The following is a 20,155-nucleotide window of genomic DNA, read 5'->3' as shown; positions in this document are numbered from 1 at the left end:
GAACTTTCACAAGATCATTTCCCTGTTCCCGTCACACCGCTAAATTATGAAAGAAATAATTATCAACACTTTCTAATTACCTAACAAAGTAATTTGGGATTCACCGTGGGGCTGGCGGGATAGGGAACCAACAGCCCCTTGGCAGCCTGCGTGGTGTGCGCCACGCCTCATGGGGGTGGCTGTGTGGCGGTGGCGGCGGGGGCTTTTGTGCACTTTTCTGTACCTAGCGCCCCAGCAGATAGAAGGCGCCGCGGCAGCTTTTGCCTCCACCAGCTCTACCCCAGGCCCAGTGGCGCCCGCTTTGACCCCTGGAGATGAGGAGGATCCTGGGTGACAATGAGAGACGTGTTCACACACAGACAAGCGAGCCTACCACTGGCCTGGTTTTGCTGTGGGTTTTGGTGTCCTCCAGGACTCCTACACCCCGGGTACTCTCGCCAGACCCCAGGAGGCCGGAAAATGACCACCTGGCGTCCGCGACTCAAGCAGAACTGAGCCCGCCAGCTCCTAGGCTCCACTCCGTGCCGCGCCCTAGGGGCGAGTGAGCCGGGGCGCTCGGCGCAGAGGGAACGGAGAGGGGAGGGGGGAGGAGGAAGGTTGGGAGGGAAAGAGGAGGTGGGTGTTGGGGGGAGGGGGCGGTGCGGTCGCCTTTCCTGGGAGGAGAAGCGCGGGTTCCTGGCTCTCCGCGCGCACTGTTTTAATCAGACCGGTGCAGCCTCGAGCTGGAGTGGCCAGCTTGGCCTGGAGCAATGCGAGCGGGCCCCAGGGAGCGGCGGCGGCGCGGCGGCCGAGTGAGTGAGTGCGCCCGGAGGGCCCCAAACCCGCCCCCAGGGATGTGGCAGAGCGGACCCAGGCCAGGGAGGCGCCGCTGGGAGAGTGCTGCGCTAGGCACGAGACTCTCGGGAGGACAGCGCTCTGTTGACCGCCTCCGGCGCCCCCATTGCGCGACTCCGCGTACGGGAGGCCGCGGCCGGGCTCCAGAGCTGCCCTAGCTCTGCACCGGACCGGGTGGCGATTGCTAGGAGAAACTGCCCTGGTCCCCAGTGTTGGGGTCGGGCGGAGGGTGGGAACAGTAGGAGGGGGTGGGCGGCGGCGCCGAACCACTGGTTGATTTCTGGGAAGTAAGGCGCGCCGGGGAGGCGGGAGGCTGATGAGCCGCGGGCCGCGGAGGTCCCGGCGTGGACGCCGCAGCCCATTGTGCGCCCCACGCTGCGTGCTCTGTTGCAGAGGAGCCCCGGCCGAGAGGTGTGGATGCGTCTCTCCCGAGGCCGGGCCGCCTCGCCCGCTCTAGTCCAGCGGAGCCGGAGCGCCTCGGACCAATCCCCGGTGATTATGCAAGACAGCGAACCAATCAGCTCCGCCAGCTCATGAATATTTATGACCTTGGCTGAGTCAAAGCTTTGAAGCGAGTTTGGGGAGCTCGGCAGCATCATGCTTAGACTTTTCAAAGAGACAAACTCCATTTTCTTATGAATGGAAAGTGAAAACCCCTGTTACGCTTAAATTGGGTTCCTTCCTGTCCTGAGAAACACAGAGACCCCCAAAAGGGAAGCAGAGGAGAGAGAGAGACCCACACCCAGACCCCGCGAGAAGAGATGACCATGACCACCATGCCAGAGAGTCTCAACAGCCCCGTGTCGGGCAAGGCGGTGTTTATGGAGTTTGGGCCACCCAACCAGCAAATGTCTCCTTCTCCCATGTCCCACGGGCACTACTCCATGCACTGTTTACACTCGGCGGGCCATTCGCAGCCCGACGGCGCCTACAGCTCGGCCTCGTCCTTCTCCCGACCGCTGGGCTACCCTTACGTCAACTCGGTCAGCAGCCACGCGTCCAGCCCCTACATCAGTTCGGTGCAGTCCTACCCGGGCAGCGCCAGCCTCGCCCAGAGCCGCCTGGAGGACCCAGGTACGTGCGCCTGCCAGGGAGAGGAAGAGGTGCGAAGGGAGGGAGGGGGGGGGAAGAGAGAGGAGGAGGAGGAGAGAGAGAGAAAGGAGGGAGAGGAGTGGAGGAGAGAGACACGGGATGGGGGTGGGGAGGGCGCCGGAGCAGTGAAAGGTTTTGGGTATCAGTAAATGCATCCCTGTCATAGCAAAGAAATTTTAAAAATATATATCCACGCAACTTGCAACTATCCAGCAAAGGATAAATCCGAGAGCGTCCCCTGGCACTGGCTGGGCCTCTGGGTGGTGAGCCGAGCACACAATGCCTTGGTGGAAAACAGAAACCCACATGTGCACTTATTAGTCTCGGTAATTATTTGTTGCGTAGAGCTGTAAACAATGTATGCAATTAAGGGTAATTAAACCTCAACTACCGCCTGTAAAAATAGCAAACTTTCCCTGCAAAGGCAGGAGCTGCGCGCCTGGAAACTGCCCCAGTCCGCTTGCAGCGGCCGGGGTCGGGCCCTTTGGACTTGGCGGGACACTTCCCTGGCTTTCGGAATTTCTTGAATGTTCTCACTCCTGGTCCTGCCTCTGCCACCCCTCTGCGGTCACTTGCTCTGGGCTCCCCGCACTAAAGGCAGTCCCTCGCCTTAACTACGGCCCCCACTTCTGCTGTCCCTCCAGGGGCTGACTCCGAGAAGAGCACGGTGGTGGAAGGCGGTGAAGTGCGCTTCAATGGCAAGGGGAAAAAGATCCGCAAACCCAGGACGATTTATTCCAGTTTGCAGTTGCAGGCTTTGAACCGCAGGTTCCAGCAAACTCAGTACCTAGCTCTGCCCGAGAGGGCGGAGCTCGCGGCCTCCTTGGGACTCACGCAGACGCAGGTACCTCGGCGCTGCCCCACTGTGGCGCCACGCAGGCTTCCCGCGGCCAACCTGCACCCGCAGCTTCATTTCCTGCTCTCTGGGCGTCAGTGTGTGTGTGTGTGTGTGTGTGTGTGTGTGTGTGTGTGTGTGTGTGTGTGTGTGTGTGTGTGTGTGTGTGTGTGTGTGTGTGTGTGTGTGTGTGTGTGTGTGTGTGTGTGTGTGTGTGTGTGTGTGTGTGTGTGTGTGTGTGTGTGTCTCCCACCCCGGCTCTCGCAACGTCTCTCCTTCCTCCGCAGTTCTCTCTGCCCTCCGTTCCTGGACAATCTGATTAGGGCTCCTGGACAATCTGATTAGGGCACAAGAAGGATTTCCCTAGGCATTTTGTTTGGGGACTCTGAGGTCACACGTGCCCGAACAACTGGAACAATAGACGCGGGGGTTAATCCCTTCTTTGCCTTTAAAATGTGTGGCTAATCACTCCTGGCCTGGGCCCGAGCCTCTGTCTCCCTCCTCCTCTGCCTTCTCATCAGTTTGGGCTGGCGGGGGGAATCCTTTCCTCCGCCCTCTCACCTCCCAAGTCCCAGACCCTGGAGGAGAAACGGAACCTTCCTTCCCTGGTTTCTCTAAGATTCCGGGGACCCCTTGGGCGTTCTGATCACGACTGGTGCGGGTTTCCAATGTCCGGGCCGGGATTTGGAGCAGAGTTAGGAGACGCTAAGGAAAGGTGGATTCGAGTCCAAATGAAAAGTTTAACAAAACCCTGTGGCCTCCTCAGTCAGCCCGCAACTCGCTCAAGGGCTGAAATGATGGCGCAAAGAGAAGGCGGGTCACACTGGAAATAAATTTCCTCCACTTCTTTTCTCCACTCGGTTCTTTTATTGATGTTCATATTGGAATTGAAGCCTCGATGTTATGCAGGCTCCGCGTCTTCCCCAAAAGATTGCCGGGCTCGGGCTGAGTCCCAGGCAGGCGAAGGCCTGGATCCCTGCACCGCTCACCACCACGCTCCCTGGCTCTCAGAGAGCTGCCCCTGCCGGCCACCGGCGGCCCGCGGTGGGGCCTCCCAGCCTTCGGTTCTTATGGGGGAAGGGGTGTATGTATGCTTCTCCAGCAGGGAGCTGCCAGGTCGCGCAGGGCAGGGACCCGCGGGGTATCCTCTCTCGCTGTCCCATGGCCCCCTTATCTCCCCAGGACCAAGGTAGGCACAATGGACCTAGACCGAGTCACGTTGTTGTCCGCTCTTGCAGGTCAAGATCTGGTTCCAGAACAAGCGCTCCAAGTTCAAGAAGCTGATGAAGCAGGGCGGGGCGGCTCTGGAGGGTAGCGCGCTGGCCAACGGCCGGGCGCTGTCTGCAGGCTCTCCTCCAGTGCCGCCCGGCTGGAACCCCAACTCCTCTTCCGGGAAGGGCTCGGGCGGCAGCGCGGGCTCCTACATCCCCAGCTACACGTCGTGGTACCCCTCGGCGCACCAAGAAGCTATGCAGCAACCCCAGCTCATGTGAGGTTGCGCGTCCGCACCCGCCCGCCTCCTTCCCGTCTCCCTCTGCCCGGGCCCCTCTCGCCTCCCGGTCCATCCGCCCCGTCCGCGTGCCGTGGGTCCGGAGGAGAAGGGCCCAGAGGGAAAGAAGAAGGAACAGTAAAGGCAGGATGCCCGCCGCCTCCTCCGAGTGCCGCGCGGTCTGGCTCGGCGAGTTCCCTGGCGCCCACGCCCTTGCCCGAACCCCGGCCTCGGCCGCGCGGTGACAGCAGAGTGGCCTCGAAGCGCAGGCACAGCGGCCTGAGACAGCGGGAGCCGCAGCAAGATCCCGCCGGACCCGACCGCCGACCCTCACCTGTATGGGACTATCAGGAAAACAAAACAAAACAAAACACAATGTAGAAAAAGCAAAAGCTCTTTCTGTCCTGTCCGTTTCTTGTCTCCTTTCGCTCTGTATCTGTGCGCTGACGAAGTCGAGGTTCTCGTCCGTCCGCTGTCCTCGTTCTTCGGCCGCTGAAAAAAGTCACCAGGTCGGAGGAGGCTTGGTCCACCGGGCCACCCTGTTCCGGATACTGGAACGTTTTGTCTTTTCGGACCTTTTCCTGGGCCTGCCTAACCATCTGTGTGGCTCGTTCGGGGATTGGGGGAAATTGGAGGGAGGGGTTTTTATTTATTGAGAAATGGACTTCGCTTGAGGCTGAATGTTCGGTCAATTCACGGTTCTGTGGGGCGCGAGGAGCGCAGGGTCCAAATGTACCCATTACTTTAAACGCACCCGGAAAAACGAATAAGGAGGACCTGGTGATTTTTAATTTATATAGTAACTTTTGTACTTCGCTGGTATGGAGAGGTTGGAACCGAATGATTTGCATTTTTTACATATCCCTTATTATTTTAAAAAGCAAAGAGAGAGAGAGAAATGAAGCCAACACAATTTCCTCATCTCGGGAAGAACGCTTGATCGCTTTGCCTGGTTAAGCGGGAAAATCCTAATTCTTCCCTTGTGGAGAGAGAGGACTGATGGGCGGGGAGAGAAAACGTGCAGGGGTGCGCCAGTGCCCTGATGCCGGTGGGCTTTAAAGTAAGACGAAAGCAGCTTTACAACAATCCCCAGAGGCTCGACCACAGAATAATGCCAGTCACCACCCTGAATTCAGTCTCCAGTGCAGGATCTAATTGCTGTACATATTATTGTTATTAATTATTATTGTTATTATTATTGTTCTGTAAACATGTTGCACAGCTTAGCTTTTTTTCTGTTGTGTGTGGCTGTAAAACCCAATGCTTTGTGAAATGAGAATCTTGACATTTTACTTGTGAAATTTGGAAAATGTGATCAAATGAAATCAACCGTGTTTTGTGTTCTCTATGTCAAAGTTTAGTTTTATATTGAGAATGTTAACTTATTGCTTTGTATCTTGGGGGGGGAAAGAACTTTGTAAATAAGTTATAAAGTTTCTCCGAGACAGTAAAATTATGGTTTCGAGAAAGGGTTGCTCTCTGTTGTGCTGTGTGAGGGGTGCTGGGGCCAGGCAGCAGACTGCCACCTCTGGGGACAGATGAGGAAGGGGCAGCGACTCCTGTCTCCAGACATAGCAGGATAACAGCGGAGGCATGCGAAGCCCCTGCTGGGACCATTCTTCAAGCTTAACTCCTGCACACACACCCCCAAAGGGTCTGATCCCTGCCTGGGTTAGAGGGCGGTGGCAAGGGTCCCTGGGAAGGGGAATCATGAACAGGTGCGGCCTGGCAGAGCCAGGGCTCAGGAACCAAAGGGACTGTGAAGGCCGTCTGAAATGAGATTAAAGCAGAGCTCACAAGCAGCCGCCCTGTGAGATGTAAGTGCCCCCTGCGCCCAGTCACCTTGCAGGGGGCCTGGAAGCCTGAAAGTGGAGACACCCGACTATGCCCCTCGAATCCGCCGGGATCTGGCCTCCCGGCTTTTGCTTGCCCGCAGGGCGCTGGATCTCGACGCGGAAAAGACGAGGCCAGACGCAGGAAAGGGCCCGGAAGGACACGTCTGTCACGCTACCCCCCAATCAATCAGTGAGCTCCGGGGGACAGTCCCAAGGCGCCACCCAGGCCCCTCCACAGCCACTCCCACCCATCCGAGCCCATCCATAACGAGAGGCCCATTCCTGCCTAATGACCCCGGGCTTTTCTCTGCGACTAGGAGAAGCGGAGGTGCGGAGGGAGGGGCAGGTGGGCTCCGCTGACTCGACGGAACCTGAGAGCTTGTCAAGCCAAGCCCCCGCCCCCTCCAGCGCAGAAGTCCCAAGGCCAGGCGGTTAAGGGGCACCTCCAGTGGACCGTTTTGATCAGTACACTCCAGGAGGACGTGGGCTCTGAGCCGCTAGGACCAGTCTGGCACCCTCCTTCTGCACCCCAGACCAGCCTCAGCCCCAGGCCCCACAGCAAGCTGAGAGAGCTCAGGAGAGCTGCGGGGCCCCGACGGGCTGCTCTGAAAGATTCCCGCTTCCCTCGAACTCGCCTTCCGACACTGCTTCCCGAGGGGGCTGGTGCTCCGCCTTTGGGGGCCCCTTTGCAGTGCGCGGTGGGGAGCAGAGAGGGGAAGGCAGTGATCTGTGTTATGACAAGCACCCATTTTTCAATTGGTGCTGGTGAAAGATCAGATGTGCCAGGCTTCTCCGACGCCCTTTAGGAAAGGGAGGGAAAGGGGGGGAATGGTGGAGGGAGGGGAGGTGGTGGAGAATGGAACGGGGAACCTCGAGGCTCCTTCTGGGCCTGAGAGTGGGGCTCTTCCTCTCCCACAGGCCCCCAGAACCTGGAGCGCTAAGGGGGGTGATCGGACCTTGGAGACCAGGATGCATGCGGGCGGGTGTCGAAGCTAAAAAGAGGGAACTGTTTTTCCCGGGCTGGGCTCCGGCGCGGGGACAGGGACCTTCCTGGATTTGGTTTCCCCTGCCAAATGTGACTTTGCTAGCGGGAAGGTTTTGGCAGATTTCTTTCACGCATCCACTCTGGTACCCCAGACGGCAGACAGGGCCCAACGCCTGAAGCCACAGGCAAAATCTGTTTGGTCAAGCGGATTTTAATACTTTGAGATATTAGCTTATACTAATTTAATAATCTCATGCTAACAGTTCAAATAGAGAAATTATTAGTTTTAGCTCAACGAAGGCGGTCTTTAGTTAGGCTCTATTATAATTATAAGAGGTTGTACTTTTAAAAAATGATAATCTCAATATAGGTCTAATTAATGCTGCCTTGTTACTGACAAGTAGTTCATCAAATATCCGATTCAAAGATTTTCATAATGAGTATATTAATTAAACTATGAATAATCTAAAGGTGGTTATATTTAAACAATACCTCATTATAATGATTAAATACTGATTTTGAATATTATGTCTTAACAATTGTCACTTAGAAAACACAACCTTTCCTTATGTATGAGTCTGTAATGGCAAAATGCAATTTTGGGATTTTTTTCCCCTTGTTCAAAAAATGTGAACCTCATTTTAAAACACTTCTGAAATAGGTTACACACAGCTTAATGATTATCAAAATGACTCTTTTCTGCAAAAAAAGACCCCAAAGTGCGCGTACAGCTGCAAACCCAAGAGGGTCAGCATCATTTCACTGTATTCTCTTCTTGATTACAAGCCGGGCCCATCAAACACAACATAATTACAGTAATTTCAGGTTTATTTATTCTAATGCAGTTTCCCCATCTCTCTGGTAATTATGAGCAATTTTTTCGCCCAGGGAATCTTTTTGCATTAACAAAAGAGATAACGCACTGAAAGCCAAATTTGCTGTGCATTGAGAAAAGAAAAAAAAAATCAAATAGGTGCGAGCTGCCATCTCTGCAATTCTCCGGTACCGGAGCCGGCAAATTGCTTGCAGGTGTATGAAGCAAGCTTGTCAATGGCCGGGCCTCCAAATTAGCAAATGCACTGCGTCGAAGTAATGAAGACAGACTTAGCAAAATTGCCAAACAACAGATACCTCTTTAATATCTTCTCTCACACACTCGCTCTAAAAGGGGTAGGGGTGGGGGTGGAGGGACAGAAGCAACAATCCCCAGCCCCCTCCTCACTGGTCTTGGGTTTCCTAAGCTGGGGACTGAGTGGCCCTGCTAGTAGTGGTCTAATTGTAGAAAAATCAAGCTCCTAAATCTAGGCAATATTTTAAAATACAACATTGGAAACATGTTTATAATTCACAACGTTCATTCGTTGATTATTATGTTTTATTTTTATTTCTTTCTTTTTGAGATCTGCACTGGGCTAGGTCAGATGGCTCTCCAGATTTGCCTATTCTGTTTAAAGAGCCACAAAAAGTTTTAGAATCCCCCGCATCTACATGCACGGAAGTATGAATTTACTCTTAGAGTCATTTGATGTAGAAATTAACTAAATCTCTCCTCTTGAAGAAATTGTCAATTTCTGTCACCAGAAGAAAGGTAGGTCTGGGTGCTGGATACAAAACCTGCGAAACTCGATCCCAAGAAAAAGTGGGAGGAAAGAAGCAATCCAGGCCCCTAGCTATATATTTTTATCCTGCTACTCATGTCTTTCATTCTGTATCTTTAAAAAACCGATTTCAAAAATCTCTAGCTTTTGTCATCCCACCGCCTGGGTTAAACACTCCGAAATCAAAGGCTAAAGCGGACTTTTCTGCTTCTCATCCCTCGTGGCCATAGAAATCTCTATCAAATGCAATAGAGAGGGTAAGGGTCTCTCCCTCCCATGACTCAAAGAAACCCTCCTTGCGTCCCAGCTCTACAACAAACCCCAATTCAGTGTAGACTGGCAAACGGCTCTAAAGGGTGCCTTCCCCAGGTTCAAGAAACTGTCACACACCCCCCACTCCTTTCCTACCCCCTCCCTCATCCCCCAACCTTCAGGGATTAACACTTCCTGAAACATCAAGTGTTTTTATAAAAAGCAAAAAAAATAATCCTGACATCGCTGACAAGAAGTTTTGATGGAAGAATTAGCTGGTGCATACATAATCACTCCCCCCACCCTCCTATTCCCGGAGCGGGAGCCGCTGCGGCGGGCGCAGCGCAGCCTTCCAACCCTCTGAAAAATGAAACCGGTTTCCACCCTTACCTTCTTCAGTGTCAATTTCAGATAATCTGGACACAATCTTTGCTACATCAAATCAAAAGGGTCGAAGGCGGCTTTTGGCTGGGAGAATGACAGGAAAGAAAAGGCAAAAAAGAAAAAAAAAGGAAAAAAAGGAAAAAAAAAAAGGAAAAATAGGAAATACAAAACCGACCAAACCAGAGCAAAACAAAACCAGAAAACCAAAAAGTATCCCCCAGCCCCATCCTCCTATCCTGAGGTAAAGAGTGGAAAGAGGTCTCCAGGACCAGACGCCTCCGAGCGCCGCAGGCTTTTTGCAGCGCTGCGCTTGCAGAATAGGACTGAAAATTTCGGCTATATAGCCTCTGTCTTTATAGCTGATGAAAAAAATTGCAGATTATTAGCATAAATGTTTACTCTTCATTACGCTGATGACATTGTGCACTCGAGATCTTGGTAATCTTTGGGAAAATTATGAGTAATTTTTAAAAATTTTAAAGCAGCAGCAGTTACCATGCAATTCAGGCTAATTCTGCGTAGGCTCCGAACGGATATAATTATCGAGGAGTCAAGATGTTATGCTAAAAACTATGCATTGATATTCCCATTTATTATGTACATACAACTTTGACAATGTTGATGCTTGAAATAGCAGGAAATTGTCTTGCGCAAAAATTACAGTCCATATTAGGACATCTGAAATTGCGAAGAATTATATAGTAATTGCAGGCTTTCAGATGGGAGAGCCAGAATGCTCAAACTAGTGCAAATGTGGATAAAATTACAGATCAGAGCAAAAATTAGGGAAAAAGGGGGTCTGGGATTTTTCAGGTTGGCTATAGGATTCCGGAAGTGTCTAATGCCACATGATTGCTGCAGCTTTAGGGGAGACATTCATGCCTCAAATAGCGCCTTGGCCAGGGTGGCTTTAATTGAATTTCTTGGGCTTTTTCTTTTAATAGGGGCAAATGAGAAAATTGGCCACCCAAGGCAACTTTTCACTGTTCTCCCGCGGGAAAAGAGAATCCCTTTTCCCGCGTGCCTGCTGGCCCCAGCTGGGATGCCTGAGAGGCCCAGGACCCCGACCCTAAATGCGGCAACTAAGCAAGAAAGTGCCTGAGCAGGATTCCGACCCCCCCTCCTCCTCCCAACACCTCTTCTATTTTTTTTTCTTTCCACTTCTCCCCTCCTCCTTCCTTCGGCCCCTTTCCCGTATTCTCGCAAACCCCCTCCAAAGTGCAGCCAAGTAGGGCCCTGGAATCTGCAGGCCTAGTCCAGGGGGCGGGAGGTTGGGTGTGGGGGTAGCTGGCTGAGGAGTTGGTGTGAGGCGGTCATCACCCCTAGACAGAGTGCCGCCCAGTGCCGGCGGACACCAACCTGCTTTTTTGGAAGCTTTGGGAAGAGGAGGGAAGGATCTGAGGATCCTCGGGGCCCGCCCCGCGAACTCCTAGGCGTTTCTTTGATCTCCACCGCAGAGAGAGAGCGCCCCCGAGAAACACCCATTCCCCACTTGGGCGGTGCTTCTCTCGGGCACTGAGACAGCCTGCGACTTTAAGAAGCCAAGGCCAGGGCCGCAGAGGGATGGGGCGGGGCGGGGGCTGCCCCGGGGCGGGGTGGGGGGGGGCTTGCTGCGGCTCCAGGCTGGAGAAGCCTACGGAAGTGCGGCCACCGCTCGGAGCAGCCCGGACTCGGTCGGGTTCCAGGGCCAGAAGTCGCCATTGTTCCGTGAGCGACGATTTCATCTCTAGGGTATTTGAGCCTCCTGGGCCACAAAAAGGAGGGCAGGAGTGGGAGCGGGGTAAGCCCGCCATGCTTGCTCTGTGCGGGCCCGAGTCGGCCCCCTGGGATTACCCCGGCGCGCTCCAAGTCCAGTCCCTCCCTCTCCTTCGCCTTTTCTCTTTCTTCGGAGTTCTATCTAATCTTCTGGCCCGCAGTCCCGACCCACCACAGGGAGCCTTTCTCCACCTTCCCGGGCTCCGCGCCCAAACCTCACCGCCGGTCTCCGCCCTCCGCCCTCCAGCTCCTAGCGCTGGCGGGACCGGACCCGGGACGCAGCCAGTGGCACCAGGACTCCTGAGGATTCCCAAAACGGGCCTCCGGAGAATCCTGGGAGCGCTGCGCAGCCCGCAAACTGCTAAGACACTGCAGTGTTTGCGGTCTGGCCCGACCGGGAGGACGGAGAGGAGCGGAGGCGGCCGGAGAAAGAAAGGTCTATCTAGAGACTCTGCTTGTGTTCTCACGTGGAGGTGGAATGGCTGCTCCTCCAAGACCTGCCTGCTCTCTCTCTTCGTGAAACACAGCCTCCCCGCGGCCCCGCCCGGCCCCAGGCCCCAGGCCCCAGGGCGGAATGTAAAGTCTTGTAATGGGGCAATCACTGCCAAACCCGTCCCCGCGAGGGGAACTCCCGTCAGGAGGGCCTCAGAGGGTAGAGGGGGCCTCCGAATCCGCCCGCGCCTTTGAGTTTGGGGGGTGGGAGACTGGGCAGCGGGTTAGGCTTGGGGGGCAGATTCCAGATGCGGAGGGAGGTTTCCCTGGGGCGGTTTTGGGTATCACGACCCTGCGAGAGCCCGCCCATCTCCGGAGAGCCTAGTCAGACCCGGCCAGGGGCCCGCGTAATCAAGACTGCAGGATCGCGTCCCACCCACCGGCTTGCGGGGACCCCAAAGTCAAATGCAAAGGAACCAGTATTTTAGGAGGAAGAGAGAATCTGTAGTTTCATTCTCAAAGAGGTCTCTAACCCCCAACAGGTTTAAGCGACTGGTGGTCGCTGTTCCCTAGCGGGAAAAGACCCGGCTTGTGACTTTTGAGCAAGTGCTTGGGACGGGGACGGGGGAGGAGGTGTTTTGGGGAGTGCGGGAGTTGCTCCTGGGTTTTACAGTCAGTGAGGACATCTTTGTTAGAAAGGTAAGGGGTCTTTCTGCTCCCTGACATCACTCTCCTTCACGGGACCTTTTACCCCTCTTTTCCGCCCCCCTCCCTTCTACCAAAGAACTGTTTGTAAACAAGGCTCCGGTGTTCCAGCCCTCTCTCCGCCCCCATCAAACCTGATACTTCCCCCAAACTCTCTCCACTAGTCTCGGAAATCCTTACACAGGACGGATATTCACAATTTTCACAAGTAATCCTGAAAGAAGGCGGAGGGGAAGCCTCCTAAATGGTCCCACATTGCAGCCGCGCTGATTAGGCCCGGGATGCATTCCCTTTCTTTCCTGCCTCCCTCCCCTCCCCCCGCAGCCCGGGAGCGGCGGGGCGGGCGGCGGGAATTCGGGGCCGCGGGAGGGTGTGTGTCTACACCCGGGAAGCACCCTGGGCGGGGTGGCCCGCGGCGCAGGGCGCGCAGGGCGGGGGTACGGAGGGTGGGGGAGGGGGAACTGAGCGGGGCAGGGCACTCGGGCTCGCCAGGAGTGCCTGCAACTGGAGTTGGACCTCAGTGCCCGTGCTCAGCCGGCGTTCCGAGCAACACTGCCAGGGGGTGGAGCGGAGAGAACCGGGCACCCCTCACTCTTCGTCTTCCCTCCCTCTGCTTCCCAGCTCTTGTCATATCCTGTCTCTGGCCTGATATTTCACGCAAGCAAATGGAAGGGGATTACAATGAAGATTTATGTGTGTGCCGAGCGCGGCTGGTTTCCCAGTGCAGGGAGCCGAGATCGCTGCTTCCCATTTCCATTTTTCATTCGCGCTTTGGGGAGTGCAGTCGGGCGCGGGGGGAGCTTGTCTGCGCGGCGGCGGCGGGCTGATCACAGGGCTCCGCGTCTCCCAGCGGGCCGCGAGACTGAGAAGGACTTGCCAGCGCGTCGCCCCCGGCGGGGCTGGAGCCTGCCCCCTCCTCCCCCAGCCAGGCTTTGTTTCTCCCCTCGCTCACCCCTCCTCCTCCCCGCCCCCTTACTTCTGGGACCCAGGTGCATCCTTCTTTCCCTTCTCTTTGCCCTTCTCCTTGTCTGCGGAAACGCCCCCTTCCTCTGGCCCCTGCACCCTTCTGCTCTCTGCTTCAAGGGCTTCCCGGGAAAAGGCGCGCCGTGGCCCGGCCCGACCCCGCCGCCGCCGGGTGCCAGGTTCGGTGACTCCGGCGAGTCTGTGGGGCCTCGGCCCACCCCAGAGCTGGGGCCGCCCGCCCTCCCGGCTCCCAGGCTCGCACATGCCAAGGCCTGTTGCGTGATTCCAACTTGGGCTGACATTCCCTGCCCCGGGCGCTTCGGCGTAGGCCTCTTAATCATCTTGTCTGCTGCAGATCCTCGACACCAGCCAATTTACTGCCCCGTCTCTCCTCGCTGGTTTCAGGAGGGGGAGGGGAGTGCGCGCAGAGGAAGGGAGGGCACAGTCAACCGCAGAAAGAAGGCTGGCACCAGCTACTGGCACTCAAAGAAAACCACGAAATTTGGAGCTGGGGCGGGAGCGGTGGCAGGAATGGGGGTCTGCTAGGCAGCAACTGCTTAGGGAAGTCAGAATCATGGGGTCAATGAGCTTCATCCCAGGCTTCCCTAGCCTGGGAAAACAATGCAGGAATGCAAACGGACACTTGACTGAATGGCCTCCCTGCCTTCCCCAGAGCCCCAACTCTGTGGACCATACTCTGCTGTAAACTAGATTCAATGCAGGCCTCAAAACAATCTGGCCAGAAAAGTGAGGATTCCTCTCAGGGATGCTTAGAAAGTCACCAATGTCCCACGTCTGTTTTTTTTTTAATTTTTATTTATTTAATTTTGGCTGCTTTGGGTCTTCGTTGCTGCACGCGGGCTTTCTCTAGTTGCGGGTAGCGGGGGCTACTCTTCGTTGCAGTGCGCGGGCTTCTCATTGCGGTGGCTTCTCGTTGCGGAGCACGAGCTCCAGTAGTTGCAGCACTTGGGCTCATTAGTTGTGGCACACGCGCTTAGCTGCTCCGTGGCATGTGGGATCTTCCCGGACCAGGGATCGAACCCATGTCCCCTGCATTGGCAGGCGGATTCCTAACCACTGCACCACCAGGGAAGTTCCCCACGTCTGTTTTTTGGCAGACATTACTTGAGGACACACAAAAAGGATGGCCTGAATAGCCATCCTAGAGGACATATGGCAAACTGGGCTCTCTGGCTTGCCCCCAACCTCCTCTGCAGTAGACACTGGTCGCTTCAGAGGGGATGGCTAAGGTTCAGCCTCTCATATAGTAAGGGGCCAGAGCTCTCCCAGCCCTAGAATGCCCTAGAATGCTGCTCTTCCACACAAGGTGAACTTGGAAAGGCCTCTGGGTAACTCTGGGCCTCATAACTGCAGGGCATTTTATCCCAATGTCCTCACTATTTGGGGGCATTGGGATAAAACTCTATGCTACTTAAGCAAAATTTATTGAGTGCTTACCAGGTGCCACACACTGTCATTCCCTTGTTAAAGGCTCACAGCTCTGAGATATCTGTTATTATTGATTCCATCTTACAGATCTGCAAACTGCAGCACAGAAAGGTTAAGTGGGTAGCCTAAAGTCACACAGTTTGTGACTGAAGCCAAGACGTTTCCAATTGTAGGCCCCAGCGCTTTCAAGGAAAAAGACTTTTGGTTCAGGACTGCATTACCCACCTACCCCTGGCCTTTGAAGGGAATGCCAGAAATTAGGGTCACTTCCAAAGCTGGGCGCTAGTTACATGGGACCCAAGGTGGAATGCAGAGCTGAATCATGTATGGACGTTTCCCTTTCGAGATCGTGAGGTGTTAACAACGCCGAATCCACAGCACTGTGCGTCGGTCTCCGTGCGAAATATACATGAATTTTTGTCAGTGTTCTGTGTAGGAGTGTAAGTGTAATTCAGTATGTGATAGTATGGATGTGACTGTGCGAGTCAGTGTGTGATTGCATGTGTGCTAGCGCAGCCCTGTGTGCCCGGGGTCGCCCTGCTTTCCGGAGTCTCGCGAGGGCCTGGGTGACTCACTGAGTTCTCAGCTCAACCAGTCCCAGAAGGGCTGCAGGGCAAACAGTGGGGAGGGTCCAAAGTAGGGGTCAGACCCCGGCTTCGGCAGGTTCCCCGCGGCGGCTCGAAGGTACTGCCCTGCCAGCACCTCGGGCGCGGGGGCGGCTGAGACCTCCCAGGAACGGGGCTGCGGCGCCGGCGCCGAAGGGGCCGGGCGGGCGGAGGCCGGAGCCACCGGGCGCTGAGCGACTCACCGCGCGCAGAGCTGGCGAACCTCGCGCAGGAACACGGATGCGGGCAGAGCGTGAACTCTCGCTGCGGCCCTGCGCTGAGAGTGCGGGTCCTCGCCTCGCCGCACCTCTCCGCAAGTCGAAGCCTCCGATAGATGTAAATGTCACTCTTGTCTGACCTAGTTCCCTGCCTGGGCAGCGGCTCGAGCTTCCAGGTCGTGACACCAAGGAAAAAGCGCACACATCCAGTGAAAACAATAATTTATTTAAATAATCTCTTCATATTGTAAAATCAACATTAAGAGCATGTTGTTTTCATAATAAATAACCCCAAAATACCTTTCATTTCAAGAACAAAGACTTTAGGATAAGATAAAACAAATCCAAATCAGTAGCTTAGTTAAACTGAGAACATTTTTCGAAGGGAAAAATAAAACGGAGGGGTTGCTGAGGTCACTGCTAAACCGCAGTTTTCACAAGTGGGGATTTACAAAAAAGTCTGAAAAGATGAGTATTTTTATACAAATAAATCAGTGGGAAAATCTGCACAGACACCTTTATTTACAAACGCTATATCGAAGTCCAGGCTAATAATCCTGAATAGGTTTTAAAAAAGATAATTTAAACACATTTTTTGCAGTGTCCACATATTAAAAAAATCATTTTTTCCCCAACATCAAAATGAGGTCATCCGCAAAGGCACCTAAACTTTTAAAAAAATAAAAATAAAAAAACTCCACTGGTGAAGGATGAGGAGAGAGCTGAGGGAGCGTTCCTGCGAGGAGAGCTAAGGCGGGGGAGGGACGAGGGCTCCAACGGCTGGAAACAGCAGGGCAGAAAAAAAGCGGCGGGCCGCCGGGGTCAAGGGGTCGGGGTGGGGGGGAGGGCAGGCCGGCAGGACCGGGAGGTCAATAACCCCAGAGGACAGGAGCTGAGCCTGGGGGCGGGCAAGGAGAAAGGAGCCTCAGAGGGCCCAGGCAGCCTCGCGGGCGGGGCAGGCGTCCCTCTCCGGGACTCTGCTCGCGGCCCGGGGCGAAAAAGGCGCCGGACTGCCTCGCCGGGCGGGGCGGGGCGGGGAGGGGAGGGGAGGGGAGGCAAGTCTGAGGCGGGGCTCAGGTCGGAAAGGCGGCCTTGGCAGGGTTTCTCCCGCGGATGCCGGGTTTCTCCGAGAGGAGCCCGTGGCGCGAAAAGACGCCTTCCAGTCCCCGGCCGCGCGGTGGCCCCGCGAGGGTAGCAGGGCCTGGGGTAGGCCATCCTGGGCCGCCACCTCCGGGAGCGGCGGGTGGCATCATCGGGCCAGCTGGAGGGACCCTATGGCTCTGGGGACGAGCAGTAAGGATAACTGGTCTCTGCTCTCTCAGTCTCTGGCGCAGTCTCCGGGAGTTAGAAAATCGTCCCGGCGCTCACCGGGGCGCCCCCGCCGCCGTGGTGGTGCTGGTGGTGGTGGTGGTGCGGCTGCGGGGTCTGCGCCGGGTGCAGCAGCGGCGCAGCGGCCTGCAGGTGCGAAGCGGAGCCCGAGGCCTGGTGGTACCACGGGTAGTTGCCCAGGAAAGCCGAGGCGGCGCTGCTCGGGCTGGAGCCGGAGCTGCCCGCGCCGCTGCCGCCGCTGCCCGGGCCGCCGCCGCCCCCCATCCGCTGCGGCGCGCCGAAGTCCCAGGAGGTCGGCGCCGGGGCCGGCGGCGAAGCACAAGGTGGCGAGGCGCTGGCCCCCGGGTGCTGCTCCGAAGGGATCTCACCGCTCTTCCACATTTTCTTGAACTTGGATCGGCGGTTCTGGAACCAGATTTTGACCTTTGTGGAAAAGGGACCTGAGCATTAATGGAGGAACCTCGGCCTGGGGCAGGGGAGGGGAGGAAGCTTAGGAAGACAGCTGGTTAAGAGGTGGACACCCTTGGCAGGTAAGCCGATCACGTGCCGCGGCCTCAGAGGGTCTGTCGGTTCCTGCTCCAATGGGAGGTATTCTCAGAAAACCCGAGAGAGCTGATGTGTGTGCACTTAGGTGATGGTGACAGCGGAGGGAGTCAGGAGGGCCACTTGTTTTACCCGCTTAATCAGTAGTACGCGGAAGGACAACTTGCTACCGGATTTCTGCCCACCTCTGTCCTATCCTTTTCTCACACGAGGTGGCACCCTGGGGGATTTCAGCTTCGGGCGTGGAAGTTTAGGCCGCCCAAGGCGCGGGCCTCGAAATCCTTAAAAGTACTATAAAAAATACTTTAAAGAACATAGTCCTAAACCTGCCTGCTTCCTGGCCATCCCAGGCCAGCGCCCTCCTCGTGCCTCCCAGGCCACGAGCCCTCACCTGAGTCTGGGTGAGGCCCAGAGACGCCGCCAGCTCAGCTCGCTCGGGCAGTGCCAGGTACTGAGTCTTTTGGAAACGCCGCTGAAGAGCCGCCAGCTGGAAACTGGAGTAGATGGTTCGGGGTTTCCGGACTTTCTTTGGCTTCCCGTTTACTATCCGGATTTCAGGCTCGAGGTCCTCTTTCTCTGCAATAAAATGGAATCGTGAGAACCGCGCAACCGCGGGAGCCCAGGAGTTCCCCGCCTGCCGGGAGAGCAGCGTGGAACTTGGCCTAAGCCGGGAGGCGGGTTCTTGGAGACGCTGCGCGGCGCTCAGGCACAACTTTGCAACGCGCGGACCTGCGCCGCCAGCGAACCCGGGAGTCGGCCCCTCCAGGGAAGGGGAAGACAGGCGCAAACCGGGGGAGAAAGGAGCAGCAGGTGGTAGGGAAATGAGGTTGTTGTGAGGCGGCCGCCGAGGCCACCTGGTTCCACCAGCCGAGTACCCGGGTACCCGAGGGACGTACCCGGTGACCCTCGGCCAATTGAAAGTTGAGGAGGGTAAAGGGCGCGAGGCGAGCGGGAAGCAATCAGTGTGAAAGGCCAGGGCTCCAGATGGATCCCCGTCCCAAACATTTTTATTCCACCCATCCCAGGAACTAGACCGACTTGGTACCCTTGACGCGAAAGTTACGCTTACCAGGTTCGTTGTTGGCCGGGGAAGAACTGGTCCCGTAGGGCGCGTAGGAGGTGTAGGCGGCGGTGTAGCCCAGGTCGTAGCCGCTCTTGGCTGAATAAGGGACGTTGCTGAGGCCGCTGGCGTGGTACTGGTAGGAACCCATGTGCGCGTAGGGCGAGCCCCCAGCGCCGCCGCCGCCGCCGCTGCCCGCCGGGTGTTGCTGGTTGGTGTAGTAGCTGCTGTCGGTAGCTGTGGACACCGGGAGTGTGGGCGACTCCTGAGGCTTGTGGAGGCTGCTGCCGTTGCTGCCGCCGGGGCCAGCGCCGCCGCCGCTCGGGGGCTGCTGTTGCTGGTGGTACGTGCTGGAGGCCGTGATCTGGGTCGAGTGCATATCAGCCACCAGACTGTCAAAGACTCCAGTCATCCTGGCCCGGGACGGGAAAGAGCAGGGGTGGCGGGCGCGAGGCGGGTTGCGAGGCGCCTCCTCCGTCTCTCCCTGTCCCCTCCAGCAGCCAATGTAATTACAGTGGGGGAGGGGGGAGGAAAACAAGAAATGCGGCAATGGTCTAGGCAACTCCTCCTCCGGGGGAGGCGATCACCGTGCACTGCTCGGGACAGAGGCCTCCGGCCGCATCCTCTCTCCGCCTCTCGGGCCGCTCGGCTCCTTGCCCAGCGCGGGCTTGGGCGAGGGGCGGGCAGTGGAGGGGGCAGGGGTGGCGGGGCCTGGCCAGGGCTCCGGGAGGAGGTGAGAGCAGGTGAGCAGCCCCGAGCAGCTTTACGATTGTCTGTGGGCCGGGCTCCCGCAGGGTGGGCATTTAACACTCGTCACGTGAGCTCAGGCGACGTCACCTAGCAACGGCCAATCAGAAGCGCCGAGCCACAAGGCTTCTGGAGCTCAGGAACGCCGGGCGCGGGGCGGGGGTGTGGGGGGAAATCACAGGGCTGGCGCTGCGGCTGCTGTGGTCGTGGGTGCAGACAGGCTGCTGCTGAATGTGAGCTGCGAAGCGAGGGGCTGGAGGCGGGGGGCGGGGAATCAGGGTGACCGATGGCAGGAGGACAGAAGGCGTGACGACGGAGACTGTCATTTCGCCTCCGAGAAGAAGAAATGGGGTCTCCCAACCCATTCTGTGTACAAGTGTCGACCAATTCCAGTGATTCATACTTTCACGTCCGAGGTCAGCTTTCAAACATTAATCAAAATAAAGCGGTGCGGAGAGCCCGGCCAGTTCTAGCTCCGCTTTTCCTCGAAGGGTCTGGCATTTACTGTTGTCAGCCACTCGGCACTTGACAGAGTCCATTGATATAGTGGTATAATAATAATACCTGCTTCCTAACCAACCCACAGGGATATTAGGACAATTAATTCGATAATATTTAAACTATTTTCCTTGTTCCTTGAGAGAAAAGCTATATAAATTCAAAGGTAGTATTGCTAATGATATATTTGAAAGCATTTTCCCTTGTACTTTTCTGACACACCGAGACTCTGAGTAATTACGTGTATTTGATAGCTAATTGACAACCGAAAAACGATCCCGGGGATTTCCTCTCTAGGTTGGACTGACCAGATGGCCTTCAAAGTTCGTTCTAACTTTAAATTCCATGTTTTTACGAAAAAGGAAATGGGATGATGATACTTTGGTGAGAGTGTTGTCTCGATACTACAAATCTTGCTAAATTTACAGAAACAGAAAAGTTTTATCTCATGCACTTAACCCTATTTTACAGTTTTTTTCACTTTAGGGCGGTGTTTGGCCCTATCATTGCAATTTCTTCTTCTTTTGAATCTGAAGTGGCGACTTCC

The 20,155-nt window shown here is 55.9% G+C and overlaps 3 protein-coding genes across 4 annotated transcripts in view; 2 read left to right on the top strand and 1 right to left on the bottom strand.

The window, feature by feature from the left end:
- Positions 1–749: 749 nt before the first annotated feature.
- DLX1 (distal-less homeobox 1) lies at positions 750–4,254 on the top strand (the record flags this gene model as incomplete). 2 transcript variants are annotated; one of them, XM_081242771.1, is made up of 4 exons in its annotated part: positions 750–795; positions 1,527–1,908; positions 2,571–2,770; positions 4,000–4,254. In XM_081242771.1, the coding sequence occupies 3 exons, from the start codon at positions 1,596–1,598 to the stop codon at positions 4,252–4,254; spliced, it is 768 nt and encodes a 255-aa protein (XP_081098897.1). The 2 variants fall into 2 exon arrangements, with proteins under 2 accessions (XP_081098897.1, XP_081098898.1); XM_081242772.1 differs by lacking the exons at positions 750–795; positions 2,571–2,770 and having other exon boundaries at positions 1,596–1,908; positions 4,000–4,076.
- Positions 4,255–4,399: 145 nt separating this feature from the next.
- Positions 4,400–20,155, top strand: part of LOC308621304 (uncharacterized protein) — a gene marked incomplete at its 5' end in the record, with an annotated part of 55,824 nt that continues 40,068 nt past the window's right edge. Inside the window, 4 exons of the mRNA XM_081241747.1 lie at positions 4,400–4,491; positions 6,100–6,247; positions 6,403–6,783; positions 10,762–11,011. Of these exons, the coding sequence (XP_081097873.1) occupies positions 4,400–4,491; positions 6,100–6,247; positions 6,403–6,783; positions 10,762–11,011 (871 nt within the window). The remainder of the gene's footprint in view (positions 4,492–6,099; positions 6,248–6,402; positions 6,784–10,761; positions 11,012–20,155) is intronic.
- DLX2 (distal-less homeobox 2) lies at positions 15,740–19,244 on the bottom strand. The gene is made up of 3 exons (XM_081242491.1): positions 18,373–19,244; positions 17,695–17,879; positions 15,740–17,183 (listed from the first exon to the last, which is right to left on the bottom strand). The coding sequence occupies exons 1-3, from the start codon at positions 18,773–18,775 to the stop codon at positions 16,776–16,778; spliced, it is 996 nt and encodes a 331-aa protein (XP_081098617.1). The 5' UTR covers positions 18,776–19,244; the 3' UTR covers positions 15,740–16,775.

Source organism: Mesoplodon bidens (assembly GCF_964165515.1).
Source record: "Mesoplodon bidens genome assembly, chromosome: 8".
Classification (NCBI taxonomy): domain Eukaryota; kingdom Metazoa; phylum Chordata; class Mammalia; order Artiodactyla; family Ziphiidae; genus Mesoplodon; species Mesoplodon bidens.
This window is presented reverse-complemented; position numbering and strand designations above follow the sequence as displayed.

Coding starts and splice junctions, on each gene's coding strand:
- DLX2 (XM_081242491.1), bottom strand. CDS start 18,775: ATGACTGGAGTCTTTGACAGTCTGGTGGCTGATATGCACTCGACCCAG. Junction 17,880..18,372: donor CCCGGCCAACAACGAACCTG/GTAAGCGTAACT, acceptor ATTTTATTGCAG/AGAAAGAGGACCTCGAGCCT. Junction 17,184..17,694: donor TGGGCCTCACCCAGACTCAG/GTGAGGGCTCGT, acceptor TTTTCCACAAAG/GTCAAAATCTGGTTCCAGAA.